Genomic DNA, 12,761 nt, shown 5'->3' on the forward strand with positions numbered 1-12,761 from the left:
ACGGAAGCAGACACAACAGCGGAGAAGTTTACTATCATTTTTGTCTAACCACCACGTATGGTTTGCTTTTGGAGACGGGAGTAACATATCGACACCGGGAAGCGGTGGGAAAGGCGGGGCGGAACCGGTGAACTCCAAACTGGATTATTATTGAGCTCCCACTGTGCCGATTCACCCACAGCGACGCAGCGGTTTCTGGGGGGAGGGGGGCGGGGGGGGGCGGGGGTCGACGAAGGAGGCAACAACTGGAATCTAGAAACCTTTCTTTGAAACTCTTTACCGACTACCCTGCTGCCGACGATACGAGTGGTGTTTTGTCAGTTATTTCTGTCAGACGGTCAGCTGCTTGTGGCCTTCGTCTCCCTCTCTTAGGAGCATAGTCAGGTTTGGGACACATATTTTGGGGATCATTTTTCCCCAGCCGGGGTCGGACTATGGCGGACGACGACATTCTCTTTGAAGATGTGTACGAGCTCTGTGAGGTCATTGGCAAGTAAGTGTTGCATTACGGATGTATTTCACTGTTCTTCAGGTTCATGTTGCTCACCGGGGCTTTCCAATTAGCTCCTCATGATATCCTGAGGGTATGGCACGCGCTTCAATGCACACGCACGCACGCCGCAAAAGCGTGGTGATATTTGTGCAGAAACTAATGGTGTGCCCGTGGACAGCATAGCCTAATTGAATGTATAGTGGCCTTAATATGAGTTTATGCTATTGTATACCTCTTGGTAACTCTATTTTTATTTTAGCATAAACTCAGGCCTATCCCATAGCAATTTAATACAGGGGTATTGTTGCCTTTTTGAAGGCATAGGCACATGACGCCACAGTTGTTGCATTCCCAGTTTTGCTGCTGTGGCAGTATCTGCCATCTTCCTGCGTGGTTTTACAGTTGCCCAGACATACAGAACTTGGCATGAAACCGTGTACTTTGACCTAGTGGCAGTTGGCAACTCTGTGCAGAGATTAAAGGGAAGGGCAACAGACCATCATGAATCATGCACCCTGCACATCTGGTCATCGTTAGTGACTGAAGGTCTCATCCAGGCTACTTAACAATAATCACTGCACGGTAAGGTTATAGCAGTGCAAGTTTTGTTTTTTTGTTTTTTTTGAGAAGAGAAGTCTTAACATTTCATCCATGTTGTGTCAAGTAAACAACATCCCTTGTGGAATATGAAGTTACATTAACCCCATAATAAAGTTAATGCAAATATGAAATGAAAATGATCAAGTGTGCATTGCATCCTATATGGATGTTATAGCTTCAATATAAACAAACATAACATACTGAGTAAGAAGACCTCTGTGAACTCCCTTCAGGATAATAGTTTTCTTGCAGAATGTGAATTATACTGTGGTTGCTACAATTACCTTCCTATTGTCATCCTGCTTGAGAGGTGAGGGCAGTAACAAAGCTTGGTATATCATTAACATTTACCCATATGATTCTACTCTATTGCAACTGAGTAGATTGTTGTGACAGACAAGTAGAAAGAAGATATGGCTGTGAATGTTCCCATACGGTTAACACTGGTTAAAATGACAGCAAGATCTGCACATTCGTACAGCTCTTTCCTTTATTTCTGATGACCCAGCCTGTCCTGGCATTAGCCTTTATACTCTTTTCTCTGCTTAATGGCTGCAGCACCTGCACCATACCTGGGACTTTCCAACTTGATATAGCACAGCTACTTTAAAGAAACTGGGGAGCGTAAGAAGTGAGGCCTCAGGAGACAGTCACTTTGTTTTGATTTTCGGCTGAGACAGTCGAATGAGTGGAGAAAATCTTGTTTGTGGGAAAACTGTTTCTGTTTTGACCGATGCATGAATAATGGACTGTGTCATCCAAACTGCCAGTCTTGAAAGAAGCACTTCATTGGGCGTACAAACAGAAGCTCCATGTGAATCAGGAGCTTGGCAGGCCTAACAGACAGTCATAGCAGACTGACTGGTTATGGGACCTTCTGTGGTGTCACAGAGATGGTTGACTGTTTGACAGGGCGATAAGACCTGCACCGCACAGTACATGTCAAGGCAAGCCTCAAAATGGTGTGTGCTCTTCTTATCCCACACAGTCCCTAGCAACTTTTTCTCTCTCACTTAAACACACACAACGATGTAGTTAAATGAATTCTCCTGCTCTATCAGCCCTGTGTCTTCATGTATAATGTAAAAATACAATAATCACCATTTTGAATATGCGTTCAGCCATGGTTTCTGTGGTGCAGGAAGAACACTTTAAAACTTTGAGTGAGGCACACACAAACACACTTGGTTTTCGTTTTGTGAATTGCAGCCTTACTTATTGCATTTGACAGATTGTCTGTGATGTACAGTTTGCAGAAGAGGAGAAAGGTCTTTTATCAGCCGAGCTGCTGTTCCCTGTGTGGAGAGCTGCAGCAGCCACAGTTGCTTTTTAAGACTGCACTGAAGCATCAGTTGGTATTTTTGATCCTGAACATGACTGGAATAACCAGAGGAAAACCCAACCAAATGACAACACTGCAGCTAGGATTAGCATTACTTTAAAAGCCTACACCTGTATCTGGCATCGGTGTCACTAGCCCCTTTTAGTTCGAAAATGCGCCACATTTGCAGCCAGGTAAAGGCTGCAATCTGCCGCCTTGTCTATGTGAAACGGAGGTGTAATATTCCTCCTTTGCAAAAAAGCCACTACTGGGGTAGGCGTAAACATGTGACGTGATGTGAAGCACGAAGTTGGGCGGGAACAGTGACGAGTGATCTGGTTATTGACGATTCTCTCGACTGTGATGATTAGCATCTCGCGGATCTCATAGGCTTTCCAGTTGCTCATCTTGACATCCGCGGATGAAGTGATGAACTGACTGCTGTGATCAGCTGTTTCCTGCTTTTAAAACTCCCGGCTGTGGGTCGCACAACAGTGCATGTCATCGACACCTCCACCCATGTCACGCAGTTGCCGGCACATCGACGCCTTGGATTTACATAGCAATGGAGGCGGCGAAAAGTGTACCCTCCGAGGCGTCATATTGGCGGACCAAAACAGACCCCCAATATGCCGCTGTCTGTATAAATTCGCGGACCTAGCCGCAAAAAGGACTGCCAAATTGGTGGGTTGCTGTCCAGTGTAAAAACGGCTACTGTGTGTATGTTCCATAGGGTTACACCAACATACTCGCAGATACATTTTCATAATATTTGTGAATGCATAATTCAGATGAACATACAGTTGAAAGCAACCAAATGGTGTCAACATATAAATTATTCAATTTATAAATTCTATTAAAGTAAAGTATCAGTATGCTAGCTCTTCCTCCCTCCAGTTAGCTATGTTAGCTATGCAGGTCACAATTCTCTTGGTTGCTGTTTAGGTAACAGTATCAATATCTTGTGAATTACAAGGCTGCTAAGGCTAATTAGCTAACGTCACTTACTTGTCAGACAAGTTGGGTTGCCCCAAGCAGACGCTGCAGAACATTACCCTGTCCTCATAATGCACCCAGTCAAATTATGTCCCAGCTGTTGATGAATTTTTGTTCTCTTTTTCACTTGTACGTTGAAGTTGTAGTTCTTCCTAATGCTTTTCCTGGCATTTTGCCTGAAGAAACATCCCTGAAACGCTTTTCAAGAGTAACACTAAAGTGCACTTGCTTTAAATGGATATTCTGAATGTAAGCATTTAACTAAACAGTTGAGTAATGAGTGGCACATAATGTGAGGAAGCACCTTTTTTGTTTGTTTCGTTTTAAGTTATTTTGTTATTGTTTATAACCTACCTTGTCCAGTGGGACAAGTAAAGTTTCCTTCCACTTGCCCTACAACAAAATATTCAGCCCTGACAGACTGAACTGTGCTGTGGAAAGTAGTGTTGTGATGACTGTTCTCTGTGCATCCCATAAATTTAGTTGGATATATGTAGGTGTTACGGCCCTATGGAAAACAGGACCCACCCTGTAATTGTTTCCATATGTGTGCACATTCATAATTTGACTATGCATGAACAAAATTTTGTCCTTTGCTCATATTTTTAGAGCACTAATCTTGGACAAAAGCCGTTTGTCCTCCACATGCGCTTGCGTATGTTGTGTACATCTGCCTTGCTGTCAGATTGATCTTGCCTACTACTACTACTGTGTCCTGAGGCAAAGAAACAAGAAGATGGGTGAGGGTGGGAGAAAGTAGATAGAGATGTTAGGACCAAGAAAACAAGAATAAAGAGGGTAAGTCTGGAATGGAGGATGAGAGAGAAAGAGAGGTTGCATTTGGATAGGATATGGGATTGGTGAGGGAGCAGGAGAGGTCAGGGTCGCAGTAGAGGGAAGCAGTCCATTTGTTTGACTCACACATTAAGAGACATCCTGTGCCTTCAGGCCATGCTCTTTTCTAGTTCATCCTCAGAAAAAAGTTGTGTGTGTGTGTGCCTGTGTTTCTCATAGTAGGGGATGTAACACAGCCCTATGCATAAAGAAGTGGACTGCAACGAAGATGTTGTTTTCCTTTTGTTTTTCATAATCCTTGCAGCTTTAAGCTGTACTGCAGTTAACAGTTGGTGACAACAGAAAATGCTCATTTCAGTGCATCAGAGCATCTCAGGTTTGGTTAATGTTATGGTGTCATGTTTGTAATATCAGCATGCAGACAACAATAGAGGTGTGGAATTTCTCGATTATAAGATGCATCGCGACACTGACGTGGAAGATTCTGTATTGATGCAGAGACAGAGCATTTAAATGAGAGTCTGCAGCTTATGCTGATTGTTGATTGTCTGGTCTCAGCTGGACAATAAAGTTACATTGTGACGTTACTCCCATGCTTTGAATTGTGGGTGGAAATTAGGCTAACATTACTTATGTAGGAGGTATGTTGGAGGGAGGCAGAGATCATTTGCAAGTGATTTAAAAAAAACAAAAAACTTGTCGAGTATGTTTTTAAACGGACATCTCGGGGCACATGTCAGATTTTATCAACTTGCTGGGAACCACGAACTGGATGAGACCCACGCTGAGTGTGACTTCTGCCTCACAATGATTACTAATCATGTTAGCCATTTTAACCTGAAGCTAACATCTGCAACCATAAATAATAACTGTTACAGCAAGCCCAGCTAATCAGCCAAGATTGGAGGAGGCGCTGTCAACTTTGCCATCCAACTCTGAGAGAGGTGTGCAGCAGAGTCAATAAATGCCTTATCTTAAAGCTGCCATGTGAAAACAATATTATTGTAGATAACAACAAACATGTAGGGCACTACAGATGGATCAATGTTTTGTTTTGTAATGTTTGTGTTTTGAAAAGATCTAGGTGCTGTTTCGTAGGCAACTGGACTTGTTTCTGTTTCTTGAAAACGTTTCACCTTTTGTGGCCACAAGTGGCCCTAACGACTCTGAGACCCCGAGCTCACAGGTGTCCTTAAGAATACTCCCACACAGAGTTTAAAAGCCAGCCAACTGGTCCCGTCAGTTAGAGCTGAAGAAGCCTCTTGGATGAGAGGTGAAACATCTTCAAGAAACTGAAACAAGTCTAGTTGCCTACGATACAGCACCTAGTTTTACCATGACCTGGATGACTGAGAACCTTCATCAACATTTTGAAAAGATGCTGCTTTTATTTTGTAGACTGCTGTAGTCTGATTGTTGGAAGGACTTTCTGAATAGAAGGGGAATTTAAATGAAAAAATAGCCATGTGCAGTAATATAGATCATTGAGCATGCCATACACTGAGATGCATTGCATCGAGAAACGTTTTGCATTCGAATCGTTGACAGCTGAATTACAATCGAACCGTAATGTCAGTTAAGATTCCAGACCTCTAGACTACACAATGTTAACAACATTACAGTCACAGGCCATTGAGAGGTTGTGCAGCGAACCATAGTGTCTGTCATCTCCTCTGTTAATGGAGCCAAAGATGGGAGTTAATAGTACCCAGCTGAATGGATCAATGTCCTCCCTCCCTGTCCTCCATATTTGGACTCACTGTGGATTTAACAATGGATATTGTCCTAAAACATACATTGCTGTACAGCTGATATGCTCCACTGTAAATACAATGAATTACCCTTTATTTGCATACCTCATGTAGAGAATGAGGAAGGTTCCTACATGTATGTATGTGTGTGTGTGTGTGTGTGTGTGTGTGTCACCCTTCTCCTTTGTTGCCAAGGTGGAACCTAGCAGCTTACTTAATTATGTATTATAAAGGCTCTGCTGAGGTTTTGTGTATTTATGTGTAGATGCTTGCACACATATGCCCTTGATAAAATGTGTAAAACACTGACCTTGCTCCACTACTGGAGCCATGTGTCTGACAAAGTTGGTCCATGGGGGCTTGGTTTGTTAATGGTGATAAGCAAGGCTTGCTATTGCTGTGCTGAGATTAACTGGCCAGACCTATGCTACTTATAACCCCCCCATGCCATGGCACCACCAGAAGCTGGGTCAGTAGGTTAAACACTACTTTGTTTACATTGTAAGTCCTAAGTGTGTTTAAAAGGCAGTGTGACCAGCAATGAACTTAATGGCGGTAGTTTGAAATAAAATAATATACTGGGGCTCAATTTAAATAGAGTCTGCCAAGTAGTGGGGTTTTCTGCACTGTGTTGTCCCTGTTCAATTGTTGAGATGTCGGCTTGGCAGGGATGGCCAGGCAGCAGACCCAGGCTGTTCCTTCAGTTCCATCCCAATGAATTCTTTTTGACCTTGTTCACGCTTGATTTCAACATCCGTCCTGAGTAATCTGCTCACAACTGGACAGTTCTAAGTACAGGTGTGAACACGCCCGAGGCTCATTGAGGATGCATGTGAGATCTAATTACTCAGACCACATTCAGAGGTCGTTTGGGCCACATGTAACCACATTCATCCAGGTGTGACAGACAGACTAAGAGCTCTCCACTTCTTCAACTGGGAGTCAAAATCATGAACAACAAATCAATTAAGAAATACAAATGTAAAAGTCACATTAAGTCAACAATGTGGTAGTGGATGTGACTGAGTGGGCTCTGTGACCTCAAGGGAATACACACACCTTTGCCTGCATTAAGTGTATGTGCATACAGTATGTGTGTGTGCAAGCAGCATGTTATATGATCTTAACCTCTCTGTTGAGGCTTGGAGGAGAAAATCTGCTGAAAAGCTTATTCCGACAAGCACAATTACACATAGATGATCTAGCAGAGAGATCTCACACTCAGCCACTAAAATGGTTATCCATCCTGAAGAAAACACGCCGAACAGACCCGAGCAGCTCTGTGTGTGCAGTGATAAGTAAAAAGGCTAAATTTAGTGTATTGTTATACTGTTGAGTCCCTCAGAAGAACAAGCTCTGTTCAGGTCACACAATAGCTACCTGCTGACGTACCTCTGCAGTTTGTTGATGTTTATGGTGTGGCTTTTGAGCTGTCAGATTCTTTACCGACAGTCAAAATTCCCTCTGAAATTGCACTTTTTTTGTTTCCTGTTTCTGAACCTTAGTTAATATTCACTGCCTTTTAGCTCTGGTTTTGGTCTCTACCAAATCCTGATGGTAATATTATCTGTTTAGCTTATTATTCTGTTAGTCACATACGTTGTCTCTTGCTATTGAGCAGGTAGTGTACAGTGGGCATTTGGCAGGGCTGCATGATATTGGAAATAAACTGACATTGCAATATTTTTCTTATCTATGATCTAGATGGTGCTGCTGTGACAAAATTTTCCCACAAGCTAATACGCTTATGACAGCACTGGTGTTACCCGGCATTTCACGAGAAAAGACACTATCTGTATAGCACTGTGTTTATTCAATGCTAATGCAAACCCAAAATTTCACTACTGCAGCTTTACATTAAAAGCATATAACTGGTGAAACAATTTTACTATGCAGTAGGCCTAGTCACAGGAAATTCAATGTGTCCAGTGACCAATTACCACTATTGTTAATCAAAAATCCATCTCCAGAGCTAGACTGGTCATTTTCAGCATTTGTTGACAGTGGATCAGTTTTTATTATGTCAGGGAGTAGCTTTATACTGTCTGTGCGGGTAATGGAACAAGAGGGAGCTGTTAGATGAAGAGCTGCAGGCGACAGGCTGCACACCTTCAACTTCTCAGTGAGGTAATAGACTCCTTTTTCCTCATTAACATGATCAGATTCCCTGTTAGCATTGGGTTTAAATCCAAAATATTGCCAATCAGGCACTTTTTCTTTTTGCAAAAACACCTCTAGTGTTTCAGTGGACAGAAATCCTTAATTTTTTTAACAAGGCTTTTATTATGCAACATTTGCAGGAATGTGTTATGGAAAACTCGTTGACTTGCTTCAGTTATCCTTCCTCTAGTTTCACTCAGCTGAAATCTTATTTTATTTGTCGTATTGATGTTGGACTGTATAAGAACAATTTAGTTAAGTTGTTGCAGAAGAGGAGAAAGGTCTTTTATCAGCCGAGCTGCTGTTCCCTGTGTGGAGAGCTGCAGCAGCCACAGTTGCTTTTTAAGACTGCACTGAAGCATCAGTTGGTATTTTTGATCCTGAACATGACTGGAATAACCAGAGGAAAACCCAACCAAATGACAACACTGCAGCTAGGATTAGCATTACTTTAAAAGCCTACACCTGTATCTGGCATCTGTGTCACTAGCCCCTTTTAGTTCGAAAATGCGCCACATTTGCAGCTAGCATTGTGAAACAATGACATGCTGCTACACTCTCATTCATGGGTTCTCATTATGTTCCTGTAGGGAGTGGCTGAGTCACGTGCCACAGCTAGCGGTAAATTTCGGTATGGATATAAAAAAGCATAATGATGGTGGGTGATGTGGGGGTCCGTGCATGAAGTATAAATGAATCTCCATTGTTTACGTTGTATAATGAAACATCCCATTTTTGGGGGTATTTCCTATTTCATTGTCGTAAGACTTGTAATGCAGCTTGTTCCTTTTATCCAACTTGTACAATCAACATTGAAAAAGGAAGTCGAGTGTCGGAAACAGCCTTCAAAGTAAAAGTTGGGTGTTTTGAAGCGTGTAAAAACAGATGCCTTACATAAAGACTGCATAAAGAAAATATATGGCCGAGGTTAATCTTTCCTCTTTATTTTGATGGTGTCAACTGTACATCCACAGATGAACAGTGTATTAATTGTAGCTTTAGTTTTTACTCACTAATTATAGGGATACATGACATTAATTATATTATTTAGAATATTTCTGCTTGTAACATACATTTGTGAACACAGACCACACTGCACCACACTTTAATACATCAAAATGAATATCAAAACACCCCTAAGCCTTACTTATATGACTGAGCAGGGTCCAGTTAACTCACTTCTAGCATAATTGTAGGCATTTCATACAGACTTAGATGGACAAATATTAAAATGACGTGCAAAACAGCTGATAATAACAAACGAGTAACGTTAGTATAACGTTACAACAGCTGTTAATCTACAACAGCTAGCAAATTTACCTGCAAACAAAATAGCATTGTTAGCATTGGCTATGTTCTGAAGTTAACAGCTAACTACGCTCCTGGCAGGTCAACAAATTTAAACAGTGTTTGGTTGGAGACGTTTGGTGGATAAGGTGAACAACAATAAAAGTTTGACGTACTTCATGACGACTGTAGCAGCAGCAGCTCAGTCTCCGTCTCAAACACAGTGTGTTTACTTTGAAAATCCCGGTGATTATCTCTCTCAGTTGTGGGAAAGTGGCAAAAATATTACTGTATAACAGTTATGAATTATCTAAATTATTTAGGCTATTTGTTTTTAGGTTGTATTTATTTCATTTCGCTCTCCTTAAACTGACAGTTGCGGCCAACACGCTTCAAAACGCCCAACTTTTACTTTGAAGGCTGTTTCCGACACTTGACTTCCTTTTTCAATGTTGATTGTACAAGTTGGATAAAGGAACAAGTTGCATTACACGTCCGCTGCGGAGATAATGCAGAGTCTGAGTGTGAAAAGGGCCACTGACTACCCTGGCAAGTGTAATAACCGCTACGATAAACACTAGAAGTAGTTATTGCTTAGGCACAGTTGGAATCTGGAGTGAGAAGCTGCGCGGATGTTGTGAGGAGAAGGAGTCACTTTTTGGTTTGTTTCAGTCTCGTTCTGGTGATGTGCTAACTTACATGTTTGAAGCATTTGCACAGACATACCCAACTTAGGTTGAACAGTGTGACATACATTGACATGACTTGTCAATAATCATTGTCCATTTTTGCTGTGGATCTAAATGTCATAGGAGGATTGTCCAGCTCTGTTCTCTTATTTGTGTTTACCAACTGGAGGCAACAACATTACATGAGCTTGATTAAGCTGGCTAACCATGTTAAGCTGACATGCCACACAACCACTTTCCAGGTAAAAGTTGCACTGCAATTTCCATTCCACATGTGCAACTAGTAGACACAAATATACTATTTTGACAGCAATTGGTTAAATGACAGGCCCAATGAACTGCAAGTCCTGTACCGACGGATACTTTTGGTATCTGGGCAGATACCACAAGTTACACCCCTAGTGACCCCTGGTGACATCTTGTGAGTGTTCCATTGACTTGGATTGAGTTAATTGAACTGAAAACTGAAAGCATCAGTTACACAATATATGGCTCTGACTGGACAGAGAGTCTACAGCTTGCAAATGCTGGACAAAATGAATCAAAGATGTGGTGAGAAAATTAGTTTCTTTTATTCAAACAGTGCAAACTGTAGCTTACAAGCCTTTGAAAAGTAAATAAAGTGCAGTATTACAATGAACAATGGAGAGTTAAAAAGTGCAGGTAGCCAGTCTAGCCACCAGGTAAGTAAACGTAGTACCATGGCTTCTCCAAAACAGCCAATAATTCAAGTCACTTAAGAACAACATTTAACTTAAAATGTACCGTCTTAGCCGAGTAGTTTAAGGCCTGTAGGCCTACAAGTATGTGAGGTAGCCAGTCTAGCCACCAGGAAAGTAAAAATAAACCATGGCAGCCAATAATTCAAGTCCATGGGAGCAACATTTAAGCCAACTTAAAATTGTACCCGTCTTAGCAGAGTAGCTTAAGGCCTGTAGGCCCTGACCAACAAGTGAACACTAAACAGAAAGTCTCCTCTCCACATAACTGCAGACCAAGTGATCTACATGCTCTTAGGATTTTTGTTCAGGAATAGAATCTGATCAACGTGCTCCGGGAGAAGTGCACTTCTCTGAGCAGTGATGATATCTCCAGCGGTGGAGAAGACCCTCTCCGAGGAGACACTAGTGCCAGGGATGCAGAGGTACCTTTTAGCAAGATGTGACAAGAGTGGATACTCATACTGGTGCTCCTTCCACCGGACCAGTGGATCTTCTTTCACTTCCAGGAGATCTGCCTCCTTGTAGCGGGTCATCTGCTCGTTGTCCTCGTCCTCTTGGGTATTTGTCTTGGGTCGTGCTGCACCACCACCGTATTGTTCACCAAGAAGGGCAGCCAGTGGACAAGGCGGCCTTGGATTCCTGGGTGGAGGATGCTGACCTTTAAATAAATAAACAATAAAAACAAAAACACATTATTTATAATTAGGTACATTCCATAATTCCTACACAGAGGTTTAGACAACACAGTGCGCTTCACTGGATAACAATGGGTGATACTGACCTTGACAGCTCTCTCCTTCCTTGAATCGCTCTCCATCTTCTACAGCCTCTTCTTCGGATGCCATCCCCTCATCATCAGCGCTAGCATTTGCTGTCCCCTCTTCGCCCACACTCCAAAGTGACAACTAAATTAAATAGGTCAACATGAAATGAAATTCATGAGCTTCTACTGTAATAAATCTTTTAATTACTATATTTAATATTTATGCCTTTAAACCTGTTACCATTATAGTATTTATGCTTTTTAAACTATTTAATATTTATCCATTTTAAACTGTACATGTTGTAGGATTTGCCTGTTAAACTTTGAACAATGTATTATTTAGGCCTATGCTTACTCTCGCCAGGAGATGGCGGATAGTATACAAGGCCAAGGGTTAAACCTAGCAGTACCATCATTGCCTTACCTCTGATGGCTGCATGCTCAGTCTTGCAGCCTCTGCAATCAGTCCATCATAAACTTCCTGTCTTTCATTCTCAGTCAGGAAGGGAAGACTTTTGAATCTTGGATCCATCGCTGAACATGCATGGAGAGTTGCCTTGAGGTTGATGTGCCTCTTCTGAAGATCCCAGCCATGGCAGCCTTCATCTCTTTTATGACTGCAGATTCACCTTTGATCAGTTTCAGTCCGTTTGATCAGTGTGTCTTGGAGGGGTGCGACGACTGACAGTGTGGGGGTCTTCTCCTTGGACATGTACTGTGTAGCCTCCTTCATGGGCTTCAGCGCGCTGACTACTTCTTCAGCTGTTGTCACGTCTGACTCGGTCAGTGTGCACAGATCCTTCTTGGTCTTCCTGACCTCACTCGAGAGCAGGAATCTGTAATCTTCTGCGACCTTGGTGAAGTAGATGGGAACTTGTGGGAACAACCGTCATCGCTATTCAGCATGGTTTGTTTTGGGTCACGCCGCAGCTTCTTGGGTTCCTCAGTTAACATTACCTTGTCCGGGTGGTGACGTTTTAGGTGGGCTCATAGGTTGGCGGTATTTCCAGAGTATTTAACATTTGTCAGGGCCGTCCACACCAAGATCAATAACTAGGCTATAACAATAACAATGTAAACAGCGGCACCAAAAACACACTGTGAAACTGTCAGCAGCTTAGGAAAATGAAAATCGATGGATAACAGGGATATAATGCAGAGTTTACACATTCCCATTGCACACA

General features: G+C 42.2%; 1 protein-coding gene across 19 annotated transcripts in view; it reads left to right on the forward strand.

The window, feature by feature from the left end:
• The first annotated feature begins 226 nt into the window (after positions 1-226).
• caska (calcium/calmodulin-dependent serine protein kinase a) overlaps positions 227-12,761 on the forward strand; it is a 161,712-nt gene continuing 149,177 nt past the window's right edge. For all 19 annotated transcript variants that reach the window (XM_084361599.1, XM_084361610.1, XM_084361613.1 and 16 more), the window contains exon 1: positions 227-493. In XM_084361599.1, coding sequence (XP_084217725.1) covers positions 435-493 — 59 coding nt within the window. In that variant the 5' untranslated portion in view covers positions 227-434. The remainder of the gene's footprint in view (positions 494-12,761) is intronic.

Source organism: Pagrus pagrus (assembly GCF_965226575.1).
Source record: "Pagrus pagrus genome assembly, chromosome: 9".
Classification (NCBI taxonomy): Eukaryota; Metazoa; Chordata; class Actinopteri; order Spariformes; family Sparidae; genus Pagrus; species Pagrus pagrus.